General features: G+C 37.1%; 1 protein-coding gene across 3 annotated transcripts; it reads right to left on the bottom strand.

Annotated features, from left to right (window-relative positions):
* Positions 1-1660: 1660 nt before the first annotated feature.
* On the bottom strand, positions 1661-25003 carry mffa (mitochondrial fission factor a). Of its 3 annotated transcripts, none has more exons than XM_063016614.1 (8): positions 24904-25003; positions 20165-20381; positions 16941-17095; positions 13630-13721; positions 9102-9266; positions 6692-6745; positions 5601-5682; positions 1661-2605 (listed from the first exon to the last, which is right to left on the bottom strand). In XM_063016614.1, the coding sequence occupies exons 2-8, from the start codon at positions 20379-20381 to the stop codon at positions 2474-2476; spliced, it is 897 nt and encodes a 298-aa protein (XP_062872684.1). In that variant the 5' UTR covers positions 24904-25003; the 3' UTR covers positions 1661-2473. The 3 variants fall into 3 exon arrangements, with proteins under 3 accessions (XP_062872684.1, XP_062872685.1, XP_062872686.1); XM_063016615.1 differs by lacking the exon at positions 24904-25003 and adding an exon at positions 24305-24427; XM_063016616.1 differs by lacking the exons at positions 6692-6745; positions 9102-9266.
* Positions 25004-27850: the final 2847 nt, after the last annotated feature.

Below are 27850 nucleotides of genomic sequence, written 5' to 3'. Positions count from 1 at the left end.
CTATCTATTACATACGATACAACTTTATTTTCATATATATACAACCTACTTTAAAAAAAACAACTGACTGTATAACTGTAGGGTTGCCAACTTTCAGAACTAGAAATAAGGAACACCCTGGATGGCGGGTTGGTGAAAGGCAGGGGGGGGGGGGGGGGGGGGTCATATGGCGGGAGTGGGAGCAGTTAGGGTTGCACTAATAAAAAATATAACGGGTCTTACACCATCATAGGAACATTATCAAAATGTTTTATTTAGGCTGTTTAACATTTATTATTTTCATCCTTTATAATGATAAAGCAGAACCATATTTTAGGCAAAACAACATAAAGAACATCATGTAAAATTTTTTCTTAATAGTGCAAACTATATTTTTACATAATCCATCTTCACACTGACATGCAGCCCCGGTTCTGTACTGCGTTGCTTAGGGGGGCAGTGAGAAAATCTGGTGGGTGCAATAATAGTGCCGGCCCTGCTTGTGTTACTTTAGTTCCGCCCTAAGCCGGATTCGAACCTAGGGCAGAAAAATATGCGCGATGCGCTCTGTTCACTGCGCTACTCAAACAGCAGAGTAGTAAACAGCTTGTTATGCTGATATGCCCGCGCACGCATGGCGTTACTAAGACTAAAAGTGAATGCTACTTAAAATAATAACCAAACGCTTTCTAATTCCCACGGTAGCAGCAGTTTCCTTCTGTTTCATACATATCGGCCTGTCTCAGTCTAATCTGCAGCATTTCTCTCCCATTGATAAAAATACGGAACAAAGCACGTCCCGTATCAGTTCAATACGTAACTATAACTCTTCTGCCAGCTTGAAAAAGCTGGCCATTTTCCTCCAGCATATTTAATCAAACCTTTAGAGACTGTTGTGCATTAATTATTTTTGTTGTTGTCTTTTTTTTGCACAGCTTTGGAAGTATGCAATGTCCATTCGTAAGTTAAAGCCCAAGTTTTAAGTTCCTGGCTGTGTTTTTTTTTGTTTTTTGTTTTTTTTACATATTTTGATATCGTTGTATTTCTCCAGCATCTTCCGTTTGCTGTTGTTCATGGATTCATTTGTATTTTTCCTCACCAAAGTACATTTATCTCCTTTAGCTGGATGATGGCTTTAAATGGATGTTGACTATTATTTTCATGTCAAATAGATGCAAAGAGGAAAGTAGGCTTTGAAGCTATGTTTTAAAAGAAGTTTAATGTCAAACACTGCCATAGGCATTTCTGTATATCCAATTCATTTAACTTACATGTCTTTGGACTGTGGGAGGAAACCGGAGCGAGATGCAGACACAGGGAGAAATTGCAAACTCCACATAGACATCCAGACCGCTTCACCTGGAAATCGAACCCAGAACATTTTTGCTGTGAGCTAACAGTGCCACTCAGAGCCACTGTAGCCTGTCAGAGTCTTTTAAAATTTCAAGCTATTTAAAGGCACAATCTACTTGGTGTATGTAATATTCTGAGCCACTGGAATTCTTATATAGGGAATTATAATCGAAACAATCTGTTTGAAAAAATGCTTGTTTCATGTGCAAAATAGATATACAGTAGTTTGTTGGCATAGAATCTGTGGAGCGGATAAATAGTTTTATTGACTTCAACCTAAGTGTATGTGACCTTATGACCAACTGTAAAAATAAAAAAAGACAGTAAATATTGAGGTACTGTTTTAATTTATTTAAACAGAAGCTCTGTACAGTACCATATAGTGCTTATGACTTAGACAATTAAAGAGATAGAATACTTTATAGGACTGTACATAGCTGTATGTTTCCCATTCCCTAACTGGCCTTTCATTTCCAAACAAGACAATCACATTACATGAAAAACAGCACATGAGGACATTACAGAAACTTTGAGACACATTACCTTTGATAAATACTTTTAAAGAACAAACACAGAGCTCTCAAGTCATTTTACTGACAGCAATATGTTCTGTCATACATATTAAATGACTATTGTTTGCTATGATTACAATATTTGGTAAATACTATTATTTAAACTTCAGAACCCTGTGAAATAAATAATCAGTGCATTCCATGTTCTTGAGTCCATATGTACCACATCTAATATCAGACAGCTGAACTAAATGAAGTTGCCTTTATGATATAATGGTGCTTGTGAGAATACAAAATGCAAAATTCGACTCAAAATCAGCTTTATGATGTTGAAAATGTCTGTATACTGAATAAAATGAATAAAAAGTACTGTAAGGTTGCTAGCTTACCTAACTCTCATGTTTAAGAGAGTAGCATGAGCATGAGAAGAAACACAAATACATAAAAATAAAATCACACATGTAATGGAAAGAGGAAAGGTGTCTTTTGGCTTATGACCTTCTTGTGCAGGCAATGAGGCTTGTGAGCTTTCAGACACAAGTGCAGTAAGAGTACATCTGGTACATCTGATGTTTGACACTTTTAGCAGGAAGGTTAAAGTGAAGCTGGAGTACGGCGACTAGGATGATTTAGCGACGAAGCCACACCCAGCTGTTGATAAGCCAGAATGCCACAGTGATGGAGTACATAATCATCTCACGTTTGCTGCGGTCTTTATTCTCTTCCTCTAAAAGCTGCAGCCGCCGGTTCAGCTTGATAATCTGTATAAACCAAAATAATCAAATAAATGTCAATTAAATATAAGCAAATCTATTTAATACATGTGATTAATGGAATGCATGAAAAAGAAATAAATAAAGTAGGGACAGTATGCAAAATACAGTTAAAAACAGAAAGCAGTTATTTGTAAATCCACACTTTAAACTAAAATAGTTCTGAACAGCACCTAGCAGCTTGATTGACATTTGCCAGAAAACACCAGAATTGGCAATCTGTTCTCCTCACAGATGAAGGCAGGTTCACACTGAGCATGTGAAAGAGTCTGGATACACCATGGTAAATGTTACACTATATTGCCAAAAGTATTCACTCACCCATCCAAACAATTGAATTCAGGTGTTCCAATCACTTACATGGCCACACGTGTATAGAACCAAGCACCTAGTCATGCAGACTGCTTCTACAAACATTTGTGAAAGAATGGGTCGCTCTCAGGAGCTCAGCGAATTCCAGCGTGGTACCGTGATAGGATGCCACCTGTGCAACAAGTCCAGTCATAAAATTTCCTCGCTACTAAATATTCCACAGTCGACTGTCAGTGGTATTATAACAAAGTGGAAGCGATTGGGAACGACAGCAACTCAACCACCAAGTGGTAGCCATGTAAAATGAGAGAGCGGGGTCAGCGGATGCTGAGGTACATAGTGCGCAGAGGTCGCCAACTTTCTGCAGAGGCTACAGACTTCATGTGGCCTTCAGATTAGCTCAAGAACAGTGTGTAGAGAGCTTCATGAAATGGGTTTTCATGGCCGAGCAGCTGCATCCAAGCCTTACCTCACCAAGCGCAATGCAAAGCGTTGGATGCAGTGGTGTAAAGCATGCCACCACTGGACTCTAGAGCAGTGGAGACATGTTCGCTGGAGTGATAAATCATGCTTCTCTGTCTGGCAATCTGATGGACGAGTCTAGGTTTGGCGGTTGCCAGGAGAACGGTACTTGTCTGACTGCATTGTGCCAAGTGTAAAGTTTTGTGGAGGGGGGATTATGGTGTGGGGTTGTTTTTCAGGAGTTGGGCTCAGCCCCTTTTAGCGCATCCAATTGTTCAATTTGCGTCGTGCTTTCTCTCTGTCTATGCCGAACTTTGCCCTGACCGAGGAGATCGAAGCTAACCCATATCCCCTCCGAAACATGGGCAACAGCGGGATGCATTTTTGCCACCCACACATTGATGAGTGTGGCACCGCCTAGCATTGCATGCGGAGAGAGACACCCTGAGGGCACTCTTCCTCATCTCTGTGCAGGTGCCTCTAATCAGCCGGCAGAGGTCGTAATCGCATTCTGCCAGGCCTTTTCGTCCAACATCAGTGTGTGACCTCACAAATGCGCTTCTGGAAGAATGGTCAAAAATTCCCATAAACACACTCCTAAACCTTGTGGAAAGCCTTCCCAGAAGAGTTGAAGCTGTTATAGCTGCAAAGGGTGGGCCGACATCATATTAAACTCTATGGATTAAGAATGGGATGTCACTCAAGTTCATATGTGTGTGAAGGCAGACGAGCGAATACTTTTGGCAAAATAGTGTATGTTGCCTGCAATTTCAACCAGCATGACCAGTTTGGCCATGGGTCAGTGATGGTCTGGGTTGACATACCCTTGAGGGGTCGCACAAACCTTCATGTGATAGCCAGCGATACCCTGATTGCTGTTGGGTACAGGGATGAAATTCTCACCACCATTTAATACTTAAGACGGTACTACATTAAAACCTGGCATGGCTCTGTGATAAATTTCACCACATGGGCTGGGGCATGCTTGTAGGAAACAGTAATCAATAAACACTTCACTGCATCCACAAATAAAAAAGACTGTACTCTTCACAGTGGTATCCATAAAGTCAACACTTATTTCACTTAGAACACACTGCTGCACAGTGGAAAGGTGTATTGTGGATTATCCCTGCACAACAGACCACACAACTGATACCTTGCCTTCAAAGAAAAGTCTGCAAATTCTTTAAAATTAACTGCTTCTTTTTTCAGTAAAGGCTTCTTCCTTGCAGCCTCTTCATACCTTGGATTCGGTTAATCCATAAACTTCACATTCAGTCACAGCCACCACGTCTGCACTTCAAAAGTGTTTCTAGTTTGACAATTTTGGACAGGCTGTCTAACCTAGACAGTATGACTCTCTCTCTCTCTCTCTCTCTCTCTCTATTTAAAGTTAATTATGAATTCAATGAGCTCATTTGACTATACTTTGACAGGACTATAAGTACAGAAGACACTGAGCTAAATAAAATGATGGACTAAGTAACTGAAAACAGAAGTAAAACTTACTTTTTCTAGATTTAATATGTGCAATTTGAGATCAAGACATGTAAAATAATTTAGGGGGCTAAATATAGTCACTGTATCAATCTGCTATTTTGAACATGTCACCTCTTTAGATACCAGTTTGGACATATTTAAGTATAGGTAGTGTTTGGGTAAAATCAGTTACCACAGAGCAAAATTCCAGCTTTTAAATACAGATCATGTAATATTTCTTCATCTTACAAATAAATATTATTGTTTTAGCTTTTCCACTTAATCACCTTGTGTTCCAATTATAACAGGATGATGAGCACCACAGCATATTGTGTAACATTATGTGTAAAACTACTCCATCATTAGTTTTATTACGATTTTAATGTCATTTTTTTACACTTTGGTTACATTCATGACAGGTTCTACATGAATTATCAGTTCAATTTCAATGTCAACCACAGTCACGGGCAACTTTGTATTTCCAATTCACTTACATGTCTTTCCTGGAGAAGATGCAGACACAGGGAGAACATGCAAACTTCACACAGAAAGGACCCCGACAGCTCAACTTGGAAAACGAACTCTGGACCTTCTTGATGTAAAGTGACAGTGCTACCCACAGAGCCACCACTACCCACTCCATCATTAGTAATGTAGCTGCTTGTTTTTTTGTTATTAAATCATGAATAATTAAAACCATTTAGCAGTATTTTGATCATTTGTACATCACCTGTCTCCTTAAAGTCGTAGCATCTGCCACTGCCAGGTCATCTCCACCTTCTACAGTCGTGTCCAGTGTGGATAGAGCATATCTGTCAGGAAAATACATAATATTACAATACATATTTTTGTGAAATTATTTGTAGACTGTTACATTACCAGTGAAATGGACTTTATTAACTACAGTATGTATGAAATTAGGGATGTTATTGTTTCACACAATAACCTAATAAAACGTTTTGTGGTTAACAGTAAAGAGCTGTTAAATACACATAATATTCAAATGTTGAGTATCAGCAGGCCATGAATGTAAAGTATTATATCAGTAATCCAACGTCGTTAGAATTTGTGAGCAGTGGTGGAGTGACAGCATATTTCTTTGCTTTATGTATTTTTGATAACCTTTTAGAGCTAGCCAGTGGTATGAAATTCATAATAAACTGGCCAGTGAGTATATACTGCCATATATACAGTGGCAATACTGATATGGAGGCCTCTACAGCTGTAATTACAATGAGGTTAGTAGTTTACAATAAAAATAAAAAATATATATTCAAGATGGTAGGACAGCAAACAATCAGTGTATGTTTGTTTTGTTTGTGTACGTGTTTGTTTTTGTTTAACAAGCAGATTCTGACTCATGAATCAAAGTCACTCAAATGACATTTTCTCAATTCTGATATTCACCTGAATGACTGATCTAGTAATGACAAGAATAAAAAGTTTGGACAAGACCTTCCATCACCTCTTCTTTTAATTACATTTTAACTGTTTACTCTTTATGATGCAGCATACATTTCAACAGGGTTGTTACTGCTAATCATGGAATTGTGGAACAGTGTAACTTAAATATTCAATAAACTTTTTACTCTTATTTAGACCCTGTTCCAGCTTGAGTGTGTTGCTGGCATCAAATGTAAAAACTGCTTCTATTTACAAAATAAAATAAAGTTAATTAGTGAAATTAAAAGTCATTTTTGTAATTTTGTCAGATGAAAGAAATCTAAAGGGAAATCAGGCACATAGAGCATAAAGAGAGCAAAGTCAAAAGTTGTATGAGGGAAAGAGAGTAAGAAAGAGGCATGAGAGGAGCAGAGTTACCTGTTCTCATGCTGGAGGTTAGAGGAGGTGGAACCACCTCTCAAAGAAGGCTTACTGATGAGCACAGAGGAACAAAAAGAAAAGACAAGAACGATAAGGAAGTTTACAATTAGAAAAAAATGTTACATTAAATGCTCCAACATGGTCCAAACATGATACCCTGCAAGTTCTCTTGTTATTAAACCAGACCAGAGATGTTTTAGCAGTTTGAGTTCAAGAATAGTAATTGTAAACATGGTGAGAATTTGTAAATTGACAAATTCTCACCATGTTTACTTCTAAGAGACCATAATTTACACCTATAATAACAAAATTGTCTCTTGATATTTAATCAATCATAATTTTAAATTTCAAATCACCTTAACCAGGATTGGCCAGAAAACTGAGTATTTCAGTATATCAGAAACATCAATACATCTGCCACTACCCCCCTTTCCTTGTAAATTAATAAGAATTATTAAGAGGGAAAACAAAAGCACCTACTAACAGACAACACAAGGAAAACAAAAGTGGATAATACACATAAAACACACAAAAGAAAAAAATGAATAAATGAACAGTTAAACCTTATTATACTTTTTATACACACACAAAAACACATGCACACACACAAAGTAAGTACATTTTAATAAAATGGAACATGTGTGTTTTGATCTGCTTTAAGTAATATTGCTACATGTTTAGCACTCAGTGAAATACAGTTTTATACACTTTGGAGCCTGATCAATTAAACTCTATTCAAAGAACTCTATTCAAAGATTAATACATACATTTTAGAAATGCATCTTGAACATAAAAAAAAAAAATCACCTGACCATGGAAATGCTAAATTCTTAAAATCGTATCTATTACAAAACAGAAGTCAGAATCTCACATATTTAAAACTAGCATGTTAGTGAGGGTATGTATGGAGACAATATATTCAATGTGATCAGTCTTAAAAAAAGTTTAGTAATGTCCTTTAATGATGTACTTGTTTAGTATTATAACAATAAAAAATATGACTAGTTATTAACAGAGGTGTATTACTGTAGTGAAAAAAGCAAATATGAAAAAACAGAGAAATATACATCAGAAAATAAATGTTTTAACAACTACTGTATATTTTAACAGCACTATTCACCAAGTGATAACATGGTTAGTACACACACATGCAAACTCAATACCTCAGTTTTGTTTAGGAAAACCTGTGGATCAAGCATAACACTCTTATCCCTATTCCACTGACTGATCTTGATAATGAGTTTTTGCAGTGTAACTCATATGTAGTTTATGACAATAAACCATTACGCTTTACTTTTTTACACCAAAAATTATGTTGCCATATTTCATTTATTTTCATAAAGCCTAAAAAATTCCTGTATTTTATTCTGAAAGTGCAGCTGCTCAACACAACTCAAACCAGATGCTATGATACAAATGTTATGTCAAACTAGTCTCCTATTCCAGTGGTGTTTTTTTACAAGGCAACATAAGTACAAAACAACAATTTCATTTATTTAAGGGACAGAATTATTAAAGAAACATATCCTTGTAAAAAGTAGCTCCCCTCTTAATAAGAAAATGCACATTCTTTAGCAGAGAAAATGGCAACTAAACACTATAATTTCATTTTAGGTTTTGTTCTCTTCAAATTAAACCAGTTGGTTTTTAGGCATCAACTGCTTGGTTAAAGTCACAGCATCTAGTTCAGACCAGGACTTTTAGATGTGGGCATGCATTCTGGATTATTGTTCTGCTGGATAAACAAATTACACCAGTTAACACTCATGGACAGATGACCTCAATAAAATTGTTCTGTCAGAAAATTGCATTATGTTCTTATTTTGCTGCAATTTCAATTATTATGTCCATAGATCATTCAAAATGTTTGGAAGGTGATCCATATGCATTTTTTTTTTTTTTTTTTGCAAATCTCTTAATTAGCAGTGATTTCCCCCCATGCTACCTTCTTATTATTACTATTTTTGACTGGTCTTTTTCTGTATTGTGAAGTCTAAAACACTGACCTTAGCTAAAGCTAAAGATGTATGCCGTCCTCTGAATGTTTTTCTGGAATCTTCTGTAACTCTGAGAGAGTTTTCACTGAGCCTTGTATTTTTAGCAGGCTAAGTATTCCTGAGTACATGTTCCACTGTTCCAAGTTTTGACCATGTGAAGATGATTACTCTTACTGTGGTTCTGTGAATTCCTAGATTTCTGGGAATTTCTAGAATTAGCTTACCAATATATTTTACTAATGTGGTTAATTGTATAAACATAAAGACAATACTTTTTCACAAGGGTTGTATGCATGTTGAATTGTAAAGACTTTGTTTAACACTGGTTGCACATTCACTGGAAAGGGTCACAAAAACAAAGTAAAAAAAGGTAAATAGTCACAGGCACAGAAGGGGTTAGAAGGAATCACCTGCGCTGGTTCTCATCCAGGACCTCCAAAAGCTGTTGATAAGCCCGACGGGTGCTGGACTGGAGGAAGGAGAGAACACCATGTACTCCAGAAACACCCTGACCCTCATCAAGAGGACAGCGAAGTGGCAGAGTGCGCAAAGCAGAGGGAGAGGGAGGCAAAGCACTAACCATACACAAATACAAAGAGAAAGAGGAAAAAATATTGGAGGAGGGGGGAAGATAGGATGTATAGACAATATAATCAAGAAAGGAAAGAAGAGGGGATCAGGAGGAGATGAAGACAAAGGAAACTGGATTTAGAAGAATATAATTGTAATAGTATAATAAGCTAACTATAAAATATCAGCTTCACAGGATTACTATTTAAACATAGTAATTAAATAAGTATTAAAATTTTTTTTTGAAAATGCAAGATTAATATAAAGTATCATATGACATTTCACCAGCAACACATTATTAACATAAAGATTATTAATTACAGTCGTGGCCAAAAGCTTAGACTGACACAAATTTTGGTTTTTACAAAGTTCAGTGTTTTAAGATGTTTTTAGATCTTTTTGTCAGATGTTTTTATGATATACTGAAGTACAATTATACGCAAGTTTTTGCACAGACTCAATATTCACAGTGTTGACCCTTCTTTTTTAAGACTTCTGCAATTCACATTGGTATGCTGGATATCAGCTTCTGGGCCAAATCCTGACTGATGGCAACCCGCTCTTGCCTAATCAGTGCTTGGAGTTTATCACAATTTCTGTGTTTTTGTTTGTCCACCTGCTATTGAGGATTGGCCACAGGTTCTCAATGAGATTGAGATCTGGGTAGTTTACTGGCCAAGGACCCACATTTTTAAGTCACTTAGTTATCACTTTTGCCTTGTGACATGATGCTCCATCATGCTGGAAAAAAACCCAAATTGCTCCTGGATCGTTGGGAAAAGTTGCTCTTGGAGGATGTTTTGATACCATTCTTTATTCATGGCAGTGTTCCCACTCCCTTTGGTGAGGAGCAACCCAACACATGAATGGTCTCAGGATGTTTTACTGTTGGCATGACACAAGACTCATGGTAGCGCTCACCTTTTCTTTTGAATGGATAGTAATGAGTGTGTGTGGGGGGGGGGGGTATCAGATGCATGCTTTGAATCCAGTTATTGACAGGGATTTAAGTAATGTTTGAGGAAAAAATATATCCTTTATAGTTGGTGCTATACAAAGTTGGTGCCTATCTTGGTGATATATCATATATTTTGTTAGTAAATATTTGACTGTTAGGGGAATTTGCCACATTTCACAGTATGGGATATCATACCCTGGCATCTGGTGTATACAACATGGACCCATCGATTTTCAGGGTATGTTGCATGTTCAGGGCATGTTTTGGTTATGTACCAAAATATGGACCTGGCTTGCCTTAACCTTAGTTTTGCCCACAATAAAAAGTTCTCCCACAAAAGTTTTCTTAATTAGCAGTTTTGCATTAAGCATTTTTAATATAGTGTAAAAAATTAACTCCCCCCTGACCAATTGTTTGCTAGTACATATTTGTCACACTGAATGATATCAAATCCCTAAACAAAACACATTACACAGCCAGAAGTTAAAAACACAATAAAACAAATTTCTTGTAGTTAAGTTATTAAACAAGCATTTCACCCTCATGAAAAAGCACTCACCCTTTTGGTTACTTACTGTATGTGCAAGCACTTATTTTGTGGGGGTGTGAATACTTTTGCTCAGGCAGGTGATTGTGTGTGTAAGCACGTACATGGTTTTGGGGTGGAGTTTTGTGGTTGCCAAGGTGTAGTTAGGTTGTTGCCACTGTGTACTGGGGTTAATAAAATGTTGCTAGGTGGTTGCTAGGGTGCTATTGGTTAAGCAGAAGTGCAGTATATCAATGTGCCTTTCAAAAAATTAATGGAAGTGAATGGGACAAAAAAAAAGAAGAAGAATAAAATAGGCGTGGCAGGTGAACAGGTGAATGTATCCAAAAGCTGTATAAAAGCCATGGTGTGACTGCATGTGTCTCTTTCAAATCCCAATTTACACCTCTTTGTCAATGGTACTGTTCCAAATATGCAAGTCACCTATTTATTATTCATAAACAACTTAAACATATGCATATAATCTTTGGGAAACTTGAAACTGTCATTTTAAAGTTTTATTATGGACTTGTTACAACTTCAATTACTGAATTATTATTATTGAGTAAGAACTAGAACATTGGCATTTCATTTATGGATAAATTCGACTTGTTACCCCAATAGTACCATAGTATTACCCACTTATTACCGATCTATAATGTTAAGTGCAACCAAAATTCCAATGCATATATACACACAGCAAAAACATTGCTACTCGCTTAGGCACAGACTACACAAGACATCTTTAGGAGTCCTGTAGCATCTAGTACTCCCATTACCAGCAAGTTATTTATCATCTGTACATTGCAAGGTAGATCATTCTACACTGTAAGCCCGGACTTTAAGTGTAAGTCCGCCTTTTTTCAGCTTGCTGTTGGTGAATCAGGCAATAATGATTTTCTTGTGTTCGGGTAGCCATTTGTTTTAACTTTTGTAACCTGTTGCAAATTACTTTTTACTTTTCATTTAAGGCTTTTTGCAAAAGTAAACTTGTCTTTCTCAAATGTCTTTTGTGAAGTGGAACCTTTGTTAAACTAAGTGGACAAACATTTTCTTCCTCATTATGCTATTTTTGAGTAGCATGTACACCAGTCTGACTGGGCTTTTTCATCTTCCGTTAACCCAACTCCAGTCTAATTTTGGTAAGTGTTGTACTTTACTTAACAATTTTGTTTAAATAATCTTAATGTTGACACTAAATAATCAAACAGCGCTACTTTATTTGCCGTATTTAGGCTACATGCTAGTATGCTAGCCTTCATACGAAGCAAAGAGTGTGCTGGCCTGCTTTATTTTAATCCTAAATGAATGGTATTAATGTTGATATTAATACTTCTGTTTCTTGTTTCTTTGTTTTGTTTTAGAGAGTTGCAGCCAAATGTTAAGAAATCAGCTGTGTGAAACTGAGTACAAGTTCATGGTTACTGTTTGTGTTTCATCAGAACTTTAGATACAGTTTGTACAGTTTTTAACATGTTTTCTTGACATGTTGTATTTTAAGTAAATACTTCTGAAGTGAAATAAAGAAAAATAATTTTATAATTGTGTCTTTTTTTCTATAAACATTTGTAATTGATATTTAAAATGTAATTAACGTGAAAACTAAGAAGAAATCAATATTTTTTTTCCATTGAGCTCAAGATAATAAGTAGAATTATTGTGAAAAGCAGTTGGTATAACAAAAAAAAAGAAAGTTTAATCAACTTGCCTTTTAGGTGTAATAACTTAATGTTTTCATTATACATTACTTAACTTTTTTAAGGCAACCGGTTTCCTCAAATTTTTTAAGTAGATTGAACTTATCTGGGCTTACAGTGTAGTACGTTACATCCTGGTGTCTGTACTGTGCATCTCTGCCACAGTTAAACAATGTAAACATGCCCACATGATCATGGTGAAAACAGTATGGACCAGTCTACCTTCTTCCACTGCTCTGATATCCAGTTCAAATGTCTCCATTGTAAATGCATTCGACATTGCACAGCAGCCCTATACACAGATGGGTTTTCAGCACTATCTTCACCTTTACCTTATCACCAGTATTACAATTATCTGCAATTTAAGCCACAGTAGCACTACTGTTGCCTTGTATCAGATGCAATAACCTTCAAGTCAACTGGCATTAATGAATCTTGTTGTCGAACAACATATCAGTAGATTGTGAAATCTACTGAAAGCTGTTTCTGAAATACCTTAACTTAATTATCTGGTTATAACAATTTGACCTTTATTCAAGTCACTCAGGTCACTAAGGTGCCCATATCTGCTGCATTGAACTATGAGCTATCAGCACAACAATGAATATGTCCCTGACCATGACATGCACAGCTGTTACAAAATAACATGTATATTTTTGGTGGCTCCTAATCTTTTGGCTCAATAGTGTATATTTACTTTCAATTTACATACATATGGCTTTTAACTTTGTACTAATAAATGTAAACAAGTAAGTATATTTATAAGCATAAATAAATATGTTTTTAAAACTAAATTAATAAGAAAAAAAGTGCTCAGACACCACAAATTACATTCGATTATTGTAGAACCATTGTCAGTAATAACAGCTTCATTTTTCATGTTTGGGGACATTGTCATATCTATATTCCCTCCAGATTTAGTATTTTGGCAATGGGGCTATGGTGCTCTTGAAAGCAAATTACTGCAAAAGAGTTCTACTTCATTTTCGTTCTTTGCCAAACTGTGACATTCATTCTTCATATATTTATACTGGCTCATCATACTGATCTGACACCACCTACACTACTTGCTGCAACACCATGCTGCCCTCAGTAGAGTAATAATGTAATTTTTTTTTTTTACATAATAATATACAATAAAATAAAAGGCAAAATGACAACTGAATGTGTGTGCAAGCAGTACTTACGAGGAGTCATTTCTGGAGACCTGGCCATTGTGACGTACAGTCATGTTTTCACTGACAGACCGCTCTCTACGTGACCTGTTCTGAGGTCGTACCTGTTCGCAAGTGAGTAATAAAGGAAGGAGGAAGTTAGAAAAGAATGTAATTGAATGATAAAGTATTTGTTTATTATGTTATTACTACATTTTAATCTTTTAAATCAGACATTCAGATGTATTTCTGCTACTGTGCTTTAGATCTCTGATTCAACTGAATGACCTGTGTACACAGTTCATAACTGTAAGGTGCCACGGTCCAGCAGTTGCAAAAATGCCCAGATAAAAACCCAGTTCGCCACTGTGGATGGTTGATGTTTAAAATGTTGGACACTGATCCAGAAAAGATTGGTTTCTTGCCAACAAAGCCATTTCTGCTGGACTGCTGCATCTGCAGTGACCACACCCACATAATACTTAGAAACTCGTATTCAATTTATGACAAAGCCCATACAGTGAACTTTCACAGATACACTCAAACATTTACATACACATATTTTTGTCTTAAATTTCAGTAATTCCTAAAATGTTTCCATTTTCTGTGACCACTGTTTTGTTAAATAAACAGCTAACTGATGTGGAAAAAATCTAAAGGAAGATATACTGGTCAGCCATAACATTAAAACCACCTCCTTTTTTCTACACTCACTGTCCATTTTATCAGCTCTACTTACCATATAGAAGCACTTTGTAGTTCTACAATTACTGACTGTAGCCCATCTGTTTGTCTGCATGCTTTGTTAGCCCCCTTTCATGGTGTTCTTTAATACCCACTACAGAGTAGGTATTATTTAGGTGGTGGATCATTCTCAGCACTGCAGTGACACTGACATGGTGGTAGTGTGTTAGTGTGTGTTGTGATGGTATGAGTGGATAAGACACAGCAGTGCTGATGGAGTTTTTAAACACCTCACTGTCACTACTGGACTGAGAATAGTCCACCAACCAAAAATATCCAGCCAACAGCGCCCTGTGGGCAGCGCCCTGTAACCTCTGATGAAGGTCTAGAAGATGACCAACTCAAACAGCAGCAATAGACGAGCGATCGTCTCTGACTTTACATCTACAAGGTGGACCAACTAGGAAGGAGTGTCTAATAGAGTGGCCAGTGAGTGGACACGGTATTTAAAAACTCCATCAGCACTGCTGTGTCTGATCCACTCATACCAGCACAACACACACTAACAGACCACCACCATGTCATTGTCACTGCAGTGCTGGGAATCATCCACCATCTAAATAATACCTGCCCTGTGGTGGTCCTGTGGGGGCCCTGACCATTGAAGAACAAGGTGAAAGCAGGTTTAAAAACGTATGTAGAGAAATAGATGGACTACAGTCAACAATTGTAGAACTTCAAAGTGCTTCTATATGGTAAGTGGAGCTGATAAAATGGACAGTGAGTGGAGAAACAATGAGGTGGTTTTAATGTTATGGCTGATCAGTGTATAACAATAATATGTGCTGTATTTAGTCACAGAAGAAGATAAGTTACATACAGTTAAATTAATAACATTTATTCAAATGTAAGCATAGCAAACCAAGTCTATTCTTGGTTTTATTCTGTTCTGGTAGCTTTTGGGTGCATGTTGTGAGATAGAGGAGAAAAGATTTGGTAGTAGGATGAAGTGGTTGGCAGGGTGCCCAAAAAACAGAGAAAGCTGTGATTGGAACTGACTTTAATAGGCATGCTAGTGAAAGGAATAGAGGTATTTAAGAGGTGTTGGGAAGATACGATGTTAAGGAAAAGAATAAGAAAAAGCAGATGGTGGTAGATTTTGCAAAAATGATGGAAATGGCTGTAGTAGACATACATACAGGTAAGAAAGAGAAACACAGGGTGACATAAGAGCGGGGGAAGGTGCACACAGGTGGACTATATCCTATGCAGGAGACGCAACCTGAAAGATACTGGAGACTGTAAGGTGGTGGCAGGGGAGAGTGTAGTAAGACATCATTGGATGGTGGTCTGTAGGATGTATTTGAAGGTAAAAATGAGGAAGATGGTGACGGCGACACCAAGGATCCGATGGTGGAGAGTAAAGAAAGAAAACTGTGGTGTAAAATTTAAAGAAGAGGTGAGACAGGTGCTAAAGTGGTGGTGACGGGGGGCTAGACAACTGGATAATGACTGAAAAAGTAGTGAAGGAATTAACTAGGAAGGTACAATCCCAAATCAAAAAAGTATTTCTTACATTACAAAAGAGTTTCTCACATTTACTTTGACTTTCATTTCATTGCAGACAGTATGAACCAAATTATTTCATGCTGTGTCTACTCAACTTCATTTCATTTCTTAATATCATTCCTGCATTTATGGAAAAGACATGTGGCAAGCTGTATAAGAAGTTAGACACCAAGAAAGGTAAAAAGGACTTGTACTGATTGGCCAGATAGAAGAATAGAGCTGGGAAGGACATACTCTACATGAGGTTAGAATGATAAAAGATGCATATGGGAATGTGCTAACAAATAAGGAGAGTGATGGGAGCTAATTAACAAAGAAAAAGAGAAAGAGAGGAAGAGATAATGAGCCAGGGAATAGCTCAGATTAGCACAAGTGAGGGCAGGTATAAAAAGAATGAATGAACATGTGTGGAAAGGCAGTTAGCATGTTTAGGAAGAAATGCAGTGAAGTGTTTAACTAGATTGTTTAACATAATACTGGAATGTAAAAGTGTCTGGGGAGTTAAAAAAAAAGCATAACCGTTCTTATTTTTAAGAATAAGGGTGATGTGCAGAGATGCAGATTCCACAGAGGCATAAAGTTAATCAGCCACTACATGCAGATCTGAGGAAGAGTAGTGGAAGCTGGGTAAGGATTAGCAGCAGTATGGCTTTATGACAGCAAAGAGCACCACAAATGCAAAGTTTCCTTTAAGAATGTTGATGGAGCAGTATAAGGAAATCCAGAAAGGGTTTGTTCATGTGGAGACCCAAGTGGCACACGGAGAGTCACACATTTTCTCCAGTCTGCGTGCAGGTGTCATTGACTAGCCAGCAGAGGTCGTAACTGCAGCAGTTATGAGTAAACCCTCAGGCCCTACCTCCCTCACACAAGCTAATTATATGTAGGTGCCCAGTTGAGTTTCGAATTAATGAGTTCAAAATGTCAGCACTGATGGGCTAGCATATTTAACTGCCGCACCACCTGAGCACCCCCAAAGTCAAATATTTAAAAGAGGGTTAAACCTGATACCAAAATAGTAAGGAAATCTGTTATTAACCACCCCTATGTTTTTACTTTCAGTTCACCAAAATCAGAAATGTCTGTGTTACCTCTTCACCAAGTTGTTCCATTTCCAGAAAGTCAAGTGGACGTTCACTTAGGGTAAGAACCCGGGGAGGGGTTTTTAAAGAAAGAGCCTCAACTGGCGTGGACTGGATGAGGTCCAGATCTCTAGGTCTGGAGAAGTGGGCATCTTCATGGTCTCCTATGGAAAAGTGAGAGAAGAAATACGAAATTAGTTTATGTGTGCTTTTTGTTGAAAGACAAATTTAAAAGCTGGTCAGTTTTTCTTTTATCCTATTTTCTGTATTTACTTTCAATTTAGTCATGACTATAAAGCAGCCACTCTGACACATGAGCAGTGGCTAACCACTTCTTTTCATCTGCTAGATATGGGGTCTGACAGAGAGCAGCATCACACCTCAACCAGCCAGCAGAGGCACAAATTACAGCAGCAAGCACAGCTCACCAGCTCAAGATTTCAATATGGTGGGTTAGGGCATTAGGACAAAGAAAAAAAACCCCCAAACAATAGTCATTATGATCATGCGGAACTTATCCTGGTAGTAAAAGATCACTGACTATGACTTTCACTCCAGTAATAGACAAATACATGTACTGCACTTTGCAAATACATTGTAGTAGACTTATGTTACTACAAGGGAGCTTAACAGGCTTATTCTGAAATAACTGCATATCACGGATGTGTTCTCAGTTAGCTACAAGTACAGTAAATAAACTTAGAATAGACTGGGAAAAATGGCTTCCAAGGTTAACAATGCAAATAACACAGCTCTAACACAGGTAATGCCGTTAGGTGCCTCTGGTTGTAAACACCCATTTTGCACATTTTTTTCTGTCATGTAACATTGTTACTTTTTTTAAAACATTGACCCTTAGCGACTTCGTAGTAACAACCAGAGAATAAAGGGTACTAAAACTGAAAGGACGCATTATTGTTAACTGTAAGATTGTGAAGAAAGTTGTGAAGATAATTGTGACAATTGTGAAGATAAAAAGGAGATAATAACATGTAAAAACATTAATTTGTGTAATTTTCAATAAATTCTGGAGAATTGGGTTATTCTAAAACCTAACCGGATGTGTGTGTGTGTGTGTGTAACAAAACAGTGGAAGACAAAAGTTTTAATGCCTTAGTCAAAATGCTTCTTTCAAATACAATACAATGTTTTTATTCCAAATAATATAATTAGTACAGAAATGTAAATAAATGCTGAAACACCCACTTTAAAAAATTTTTTTTTTTCCGATTTCCTCCTAATGTAATCATAGCCAGTTCCCCTATTGTAATTCTCTTGCCACTTGTTCCATCTGCACTGGCTGAGAGAAGCTAACCCTATCCCGCACCCCCTCCAACATGTGTGCAATCGCTGAATGCATCTTTGTGGCTGACGGTGGCAAGTCTCACAGAAAGCCGTATCACATACACAGAGACCCGCTGTGCACTACACAAATCAACCACCACCAGTACACATGCCTTGACCAGACAGCAGTTCTACAGCAGCATTGCAACCATGCTGGAAAGTCCTTAAATGTCAGCACTCCTTTATCCTTCTTATTGTTGTATGTATAGTTGTTGCAAGGCCTTGAGGTGTGTTCTTGGTCATTATGCTACGACAGTATGAATCATTCTCCACAAAGAGCCAAATCCAGAGAGTAGGGCATGTCTCTTAAGAATGAAGCAATGTGTCTTCTTTTCACGATGTAGCTAATTCTGTACAGGTGGCCAATTCCAGAATAGGCAAATCACACCCTGACTTTTTTTTTTACCACCAAGCATCACTGATTTGTTTACTACCATGAACCTCAAACTTGGATTAAATAGTAAATAGGACTTTATTTCTAGTCATCTACTATGCAATGACTTTATGTCTCAGTCCATGCCAAGTGTTTTCCCATGTTTACCTTCCTGAGAATTTGTTTAGAGACTGTTACTTTAAGACTTACTATGTTGCCTTCTTTTGACCCTAGTTTTGCTGATTGAAGTTGCTTGCTCTATTCAATTCTATATATGTGCAGCAATTACATATCTGCACTGTTATGTCTTTATCTAAACAAAGCTTTGTGTATTAGTCATCTGATAATGTGGTCATGTGGAGCTAATTTCAGCTCAAAGGTTTTGTTAATCTGGAAAAATTATATAAAATATTAAAAACTGTAAGTTCAATGATAGTCATATGCTTATAAATGTACACATTGTTAGCAATGGGTGTGACTAAAACACCTAAACTTAAATAGGAGGGGTGCCCATATACATTTGGTCATACAGTATAGCTAGAGCTAGGCCTTTGCATCCAACATAAAACATGTCTGGTCTTAAAAATGTTCTTTTGACTAAATGGGTACAAATTCAAGTCTAAAGGCTTTTATAACCGCAAAAAATGTGGGACTTTATATTGATGCACTTGGTTTTGAATTTGGATGTTCAACAAGCCCATGATCAGGTGTCCATATACTTTTGCAAGCATATTTGTATCAACACCTGATATTCTTTTGCTAGTTATTTGTTTACACTTATAGAATCAAATCAATCACAGTAATAGATAATGATATGTATTCTATTGGAACACCAGTTATTGTTCTCATCAAGAGACAACAAAGATTTAGGGATATTCATCCACTGTTACTTTCTTAACTTTACTTTTAAGAAAGTAACTTTACTTTTCCATCGCAGGGCACATACACACACCCATTCACTTATAGGGCAATGCAGTGTCTCCAATTAACCTGACAGCATGTTTTTGGACACCAGAGCTCCCGAAGGAAACCCACGCAGATATGGGGAGTACATGCAAACTCCGCACAGAAAGGACCCGGACCGCCCCGCCTGGGGATTGAACCCAGGACCTTCTTGCTGTGAGGCGACAGTGCTACCCACCGAGCCACTGTGCCGCCCAAGAAATATTCAGATCAACATAAATCAAGATGACACAGCCTAAAGTGTTTAAAACTTTGAAGTGTAAGCTCACACAATTGCTTTAAAAAAAGGTTTTAGGTATTTCTTAAAGGTTGTAGGAAAAAGAGCAAAAACGACTGCACTTTACAAAACCACAAATAAACTAAAAACCACAAATCAGATCAAACAAATCAGGGCTGAATACCTTCACTTTCTTTTACTGATCTGTATAAAAACCTGTATGGTGTAAGTGCATTTCACATATGCTTTTAGTTTGTCTCTGTTGCTGGAAAGAAATTTTCCAGTAATTTTTGTGCTGCTCACAGCTAATAGAAATAATAAATGCTCTGCTCTAACCTGCCACTACAATCCTGTCAGGGACGTGCATCATGGCTGGGTGCAGTGCCTCCGAGGCTGTGTTGGCATCCATCTCCTCTCCAGTGTACGGTGCAACTTTTAGCATCTCAGGCACTCGCATCCGCTGGCTGATGCCCTCTGTGTACTGTAGTTCATAGTGGATGCGGTTTATTTCAGCCATTTCAGCTGTGGGAGATGGAAATGCTGCTTCGCTCATCTGCAACAAATGATATTTACATTTTTCAAACATTTTTTGTGCATGTTTTATATATGTTCATAGTAAAAGCTGCTGTAAAGGTTTATAAAACATTAAAACAAACTATGTATCAGAATTAGTCACTTCAATGATGGTTTTATTTTGTACATCTGAACAAAATTAGAATGAAATGCCTGGAACACACTCCAAAAAAGTTTGGTCACCTTATTAATATATAAGTCAGGCTCATTCAACAGTGGTTTTTAGCCTTGCACTTAATCTTTAGGCCTTGCCCTTCACAGACTGAGATCTCTCCAGATGTCCTAAGTGTTTTTACAATGTTTTGTACAGCAAAAGTTGAAAGACCTAAATTATTTGTAAGTTTGCATGGAGGAATGTTCTTTTTGACCTAATAGACACTTCTGTAATGAAGTTTGGCACAAGGCAGTAAACCACGATCCATCATTACTTACACTGAGTAGGTATACAAAAAGCATCCACCAAAGACTCAATAACGATTCTCTGATCTATTACAAATTCATGTGCCATTGTAGAACATTTCAAAACACTGCAAAAACCTTTCACTTTTTAAACTAAGTTAAAAATGTGTTTATATTTACAAAGTACAATGAAGGTAATCTGTGAAAACTTTTTCTACCTTCGTCAGTAAAATTAAGATAAATAAAAGTGAATGAACAAATTAGAGATTCTCCTTTTTCTTGAATTTTATAAAATGTCCCATTTTTTTCTGGAAATGGGGTTTGTAGATTATCTGAGGGAAATTGTGTGTTCCATTAAAAAGACCTTTAGGAACAAGCTGCACTGAAATAAGTCCTTATTCTATAAGTCCTTACTTCTCTTAAAAAATGTAGGACTCAAGATGGCAGAAAGTCTTAAGGCTTGAATTTATGTAAGTTATGTGTGGTGTAAATACACTATATTGCCAAAAGTATTCGCTCGTCCGCCTTTACACGCATATGAATTTGAGTGACATCCCATTCTTAATCCATAAGGTTTAATATGATGTCGGCCCACCCTTTGCAGCTATAACAGCTTCAACTCTTCTGGGAAGGCTTTCCACAAGGATTAGGAGTGTGTTTATGGGAAATTTTGACCATTCTTCCAGAAGTGCATTTGTGAGGTCAGACACTGATGTTGGACGAGAAGGCCTGGCTCACAGTCTCCGTTCTAATTCATCCCGAAGGTGTTCTACCGGGTTGAGGTCAGGACTCTGTGCAGGCCAGTCAAGTTCTTCCACACCAAACTCACTTATCAATGTCTTTATGGACCTTGCTTTGTGCACTGGTGCACAGTCATGTTGGAACAGGAAGGGGCCATCCTCAAACTGTTCTCACAAAGTTGGGATCACGAAATTGTCCAAAATCTCTTGGTATGCTGAAGCATTAAGAGTTCCTTTCCCTGGAACTAAGCGGCCGAGCCCAACTCCTGAAAAACAACACCATACCACCACAACATAATCCCCCCTCCACCAAACTTTACACTTGGCACAATGCAGTCAGACAAGTAGCGTTCTCCTGGCAACCGCCAAACCCAGACTCGTCCATCAGATTGCCAGATGGAGAAGTTGTGATTCGTCACTCCAGAGAACACGTCTCCACTGCTCTAGAGTCCAGTGGCGGCGTGCTTAACCCACTGCATCCAACGCTTTGCATTGCACTTGGTGATGTGAGGCCATGGAAACCCATTCCATGAAGCTCTCTACGCACTGTTCTTGAAGGCCACATGATCTGAAGGCCATCTGAAAGCCACATGAAGTCTGGAGGTCTATAGCGATTGACTCTGCAGAAAGTTGGCGACCTCTGCGAACTATATGCCTTAGCATCCGCTGGCCCCACTCTTTTTTTTATGTGGCATACCACTTCAAGGCTGAGTTGCTGTTGTTCCCAATCGCTTCCACTTTGTTATAATACCACTGACAGTTGACTGTGGAATATTTAGTAGTGAGGAAATTTCATGACTGGACTTGTTACACAGGTGGTATCCTATCACGGTACCACGCTGGAATTCACTGAGCTCCTGAGAGCGACCCATTCTTTCACAAATGTTTGTAGAAGCAGTCTGCATGCCTAGGTGCTTGGTTTTATACACCTGTGGCCATGGAAGTGATTGGAACACCTGAATTCAATGATTTGGATGGGTGAGTGAATACTTTTGGCAATACAGTGTATAACAATGCACACCAGACGGACAACACAGTCTCCCTTCTGTAATTATAGTGCTTTTTGCAGCAGCAGCAGCAGGTGCTGGCAATATGACAGAGAATAATGTGAAAATGAAGGGGGCATAACACAAAGAGTTTGGATAAATCCATAATGCACTCTGCTAAAACACTTCACCTAAAAGGAAGGATGGAGCACAGTAAATGCACTTCACTTCAGTGCTAGATTACAGATGAAACATATTCAGTTAGTTAAATTATTAATACAGCTGCATTGTGCACAAGCAGTTCTTAAATAATCATTTAATTTAATCAACTGACTCTTCATGGATAAAGAAATTGCCCCTTAAATACTCAATCAACCAATCAAACACATGTAACTAATAACCAGGTTTAATTAAACTCAACAAACCCAGGCTTTATAACTGCCAGCCCTGTTGAATCTAAACATCACATAAGTAAATCTTTCTAGCAATGCAAAGGAGGCTAAAAGCAGCACATTACTGCTGCAATAAAATTACATTCTAAATAGAAAAAGTGTATAAAGGGTTACAAAGCTATTTCTAAGGCTCTGGGACTTAAGCATTTAGGTTTTCATGCTTAGGGGATAATGGCTGTTGGCATGGTTAACTTATCAGGATGCACCACTGTTCCAAGGCCTCACTCAATTTAGAAAAGGTCAGCATTTTCACCATTATAAAAAGACTGACCATCAAAAATTTATTTAAAAAAAAGTTGCATGGCAAAACCATTGCTAGCCAAAATAAATATAAAGGCTAATCTCAAATTTGTCAAAAACAAACAAACAAACAAACAAAAACAGCTTTCAAGCTTTTTAGAATAATGTTCTCTGGACTGATGAATCAAAAAGAAATCTGTTGAGAAGAGATGGATTGCACTCCAACACATCTGATTTTCATGTAGGAAATGTTTTAAAGGTGCACTGCAGATGCAGCATCCAATCTGAAAATGATTTTCTTTTTTAAGTTTAGCAGTGCAAAAACAAAATCTTTGTAATCAGGCCATTTAAAACAAGTGTGATTGTGTGCAACCTTTTAATCCAACTACTGTAGGTTTATGCACACTTTGTTTATTAAAATAATGAAGGGTAGGTTTTATGAATAGATGATAAGTTTAATGAATCAAAAATCAGTTGTGCAAACTGCTCCTTTAACACAAAACTGCTTTGACCTGTTGTGTCGGTTTACACATCGGTAGCTTTGAATAGAAAGTGCTGGACTTGAAGAAAGGCAGTGAACTTAGCAGCTAAGTCTGCTGGAAATTGGCAAAGACAAAATTGCAAACAGTATTGTGTGTTAACCTAAAAAGATAACTGGGAAAAATATGTTACAATTTTAAATGACAACAATACAGATAATCACTCATGTAGAAATCATATAATGTACAAACATTTTTAGTTTTATCTCTATTGCAAGTAAGATAATTTTACCTTAATTGAGTTTTTCTTTTATATAATTAAGTTGGTACTGTACTAATACTTATTTAAATGCTTCACACTCATTGTAAAATATAACATTGATTGAGCCTGAGATCTCAAAAACTGCTATTTTCAGTTATTAAACATTGCAATTCGAAAGTATAATTCTAGGCTACATTCCAATCATTTCTAACCAGCCTGACGCAGAATAATCTCAAAACAGAACAGGAATAACAAGTCACAAAAAAAAAGCACTGGGCTTTAATGTACTGTTATACATCGACCTGTAAATATTAGGGAACTTATTCCGAAACAAAACCACCTTACCTTTAGGGCCAACTCCCTATGACTTACCAGTCAATTCATGAATTAATTTATGTATTTAATTATTTTTCTGATTTAGACTGAATTGTTGCATTATAAGTGGTCTTAAAATGAGCAACTGTTGATGAACAGTTCACCTAACAGAAACATTCACTTGTCATAACCAAGGCTAACTAAACGAATGCTAAGAGGTAGCCGGCTAACGAGGTAGCCAGCTACAACTAATATATAAATTTGTAGCAAATCCTTATCATTTATAAATCACCAAACTAGAGCAATTTTCTTTTTAAAAAGCACAACACTATACTAATAATTTATACCTTAAAAAGTCTAATTTCGACAATAATGCAATGTACTAGCCAGCTAAGCTAAATGTGGCGAAAACCTCGGCACAATTTTAAACAAGAATTAACAGAACATATAATTATTAATTAATTATATATAAATATATGTATTTAATTTCACAGTGACGCAGCCATATATATAGCTTTCCTATTTACAGTATTTACAATTTTACCACAGCAATAACAGGACTATTTTAGAGCGCGTCAGATCAACCTTAAGCAGAAGGAGATATGTAGGTGACACGATTATTAAATTACCTTCTTCAAAAGCGAAGAACCTTCAGAAGAAATGATCAGTCGTTATATCCAAATAATAAATATATGAACATGTGAGTACTCAGACACCAAACTCCTACAGCATCTCGCTGTACTGAATGAAGACAGAACTGAGAGGACCAACAGCAGTATTTACAAGGCCAGTTTTCAAAATAAAAGCGAAACTTCAACAATTTTGTCCATAAAAATATGTTGACTTAAATGTTCAAGTAAAAACATACGAATAAAATCAATGACCCCGTGATTAAGATATTTAAAAGTCGCTTAAGCATCGTTAATTCATTTATTATCATATTTTTTTAATTCATTCATTTATCCATTACTGCTTTAACCTTGTTGTTAACTGCTGCAATATTGTTAGGACCACAGTGGGTTCAGTCTCAGCAGGGCAGAAATGCACCATGGGCAGGGCAGAAATGCACCATGGGCAGGACGTTTATTATTTACTGGGGTACTCACATAATAAAGTGGACTCACAAACGAGTGTGACAATATTTAGAATGAGACTACACAACAAATGAAAGAAATAAGAGGGATCACATGTACATATTAGTTTATCATCATTAAACTCATTTTATCATTCTGTAATGGAACAGAAGAGAGCTATTGTGTTCACCCTATATAATGATTGTGCTAAATTAGATTTTAAACAATGCACCTTTTGCACCTTTTACTGATAACACTCTGGATGATCCTTTTCATCTTTGGTACATTGTTCACTTTTCAACTGTGGATTTACAGCACATGATTTTACTGTATTTTAGACCACTTGAGATGAGCTTATACCCAGACGTTTCTGCATAGAAGTGATGTATGGCTTTCTCTTTTTGTAACAGAGTTTCAGATTGCATTTTTGATGTAGCAGAAGACTGTGTTAAGTAACAGTGGTTATCATGAAGTTTTCCCATTTCTCTGCGAGCTCGAAGGCCACGCACATTCAACAGTGGTTTCTAGCTGTGCACACTGAGATCTCCCCAGATTTACTGAATGTTTTCACAACATTATGAACAGTAAATGGTGAAATACTGGCAGGCCAGTGCCCCAAATCCCAGAGCCAAGAATGGGTTACTTGTATATGTGTGAAGGTATCTCATCTGCTTGTACTACAACAAATTGGCTTTGTAGATACAAGTGCATTTGCTGTAGTCTAGATATGTCTTCTGTTGAAAATGTATGACACACCATGAGGAAGAGAATCAGACAATGGTATCCACAAACTGTTGAGCAGCTATCTTTTACCTAGAAAGAATAGGTAAAAATTTCACTTATAAAACTACAATTAGTATTTAGTAACAAATTATAAAATGTTAAATTAATAGAGAAGCTGATGTAACACACAGTAAACATGCCTCTGTCCCAACTTGTTTGTGTGTTGGCAACTTCAAAATTTGTTTATATTTACAAAATACAATTTAGTTGGTCAGTAAAGACCATCTGAAACCTTTGTACTTTTAATTTAAACAAAAGTTCATATTCAAGTTTTCATATTCTTGTTTTTACTACATTTTTTAAGTCACACCTTTTCCATAAATTGGGTTTTTACAAGTTATATAATTAACATGATTATTTGAGTGAATCATTGAATACAAGTTGAATCTTTGCCAGAAAAAAAAGCCTAAAATGGAGTTGGGCACTTGTACTGAATCAACTACACCCCGACAAATGAAAAGTACCACTCCATTCTCCAAGGCATGCTGTACCCTGTAGTTTGGATCTTTCACAAAAAGCACATAACATCATTTGTTTCATGTAATTGATGTAAAAAAAAAAATGCTGCAGCTAATTTCTACAGATGTTTCAAAAAGAAAGTGTTTCTTTGGCCTATAGATAGCAATTTAACAATATTGCACTTCATGAGTATATTGCTGTTCTATTAGCAGAGGAAGAGAAGCAAAAAACAAAAGAAGAGAAGCGACAACCTACAACCTTTATTAGGTATTGTCTAAAGAGAAATTGTGAAGAAAGCCAGGGTGTCAGTGCGTATAGTGTAGTACTACGTACATTAAAAAGCAAAGTTAAACTCCATCAGGCCGGTTTGGGATGAACTGGCTAAAATCATAGAAACATGCAAGTGCAACCTATTTGTGGGAACTTATGTACAACCCCAAATCAGAAAAAGTTGGGACAGTATGGAAAATGCAAATAAAATAAAAAAGCAGTGTTCCTTACATTTACTTTGACTTTTATTTGATTGCAGACAGGATGAACCTGAGATATTTCATGTTTTGTCTGCTCAACTTCATTTCATTTGTTAATATACCTCCATTCCTGCATTTCAGGCCTGCAACACATTCCAAAAAAAGTTGGGATGGGGGCAATTTAGGGCTAGTAATGAGGTGAAAAAACTAAATAATTATGCAATTTTAAACAGATGATGTCAACATGTGATTGTAATCATGGTTTGGTACAAAAGCAGCATCCAGGAAAGGCTGAGTCTTTGATGAGCAAAGATGATCAGACGATCTCCAGTTTGTCAACAAATGTGTGAGAAAATGATTGAAATGTTTAAAAACAATGAACCTCAAAGAAAGATTGGAAGGGATTTGCATATTTCTCTACAGTGCATAATATTATTAAACCATTCAAGGAATCAGAAGGAATTTCAGTGCGTAAAGGCCAAAGGCACAAGCTGAACGCCTGTGATCTTCGATCCCTCAGACGGCACTGTATCAAGAACCGCCACTCAACAATAGCTGATATAACCACATAACCACATGGGTAAGGGATTACTTTGGCAAACATTTGTCAAGCACTACAATACAGAGTTACATGCACAAATGCCACTTAAAACTTTACAGTGCAAAAAGAAGCCTTGTGTTAACCATGTCCAGAAGCGGCGTCGACTTCTCGGGGCTCAGAGGCATCTAGGATGGACCATCACTAAGTGGAAACGTGTATTGTGGTCAGATGAATCAGCATTCCAGGTCTT

The sequence above is a fragment of the Trichomycterus rosablanca genome, chromosome 20, assembly GCF_030014385.1.
Source record: "Trichomycterus rosablanca isolate fTriRos1 chromosome 20, fTriRos1.hap1, whole genome shotgun sequence".
Taxonomy (NCBI): Eukaryota; Metazoa; Chordata; class Actinopteri; order Siluriformes; family Trichomycteridae; genus Trichomycterus; species Trichomycterus rosablanca.
The sequence above is the reverse complement of the archived record's forward strand: the minus strand, read 5'-3'. Positions and strand labels throughout refer to the sequence as shown.

What these genes read in the sequence shown, in the direction of transcription:
- mffa (XM_063016614.1), bottom strand. Translation starts at nt 20,381, where the DNA reads ATGAGCGAAGCAGCATTTCCATCTCCCACAGCTGAAATGGCTGAAATA. An exon ending in TGGAACAACTTGGTGAAGAG is followed by an intron (nt 13,722 to 16,940) that starts GTAACACAGACA and finishes ACTTGCGAACAG; the next exon opens with GTACGACCTCAGAACAGGTC. An exon ending in GTCTCCAGAAATGACTCCTC is followed by an intron (nt 9,267 to 13,629) that starts GTAAGTACTGCT and finishes GTGTATGGTTAG; the next exon opens with TGCTTTGCCTCCCTCTCCCT.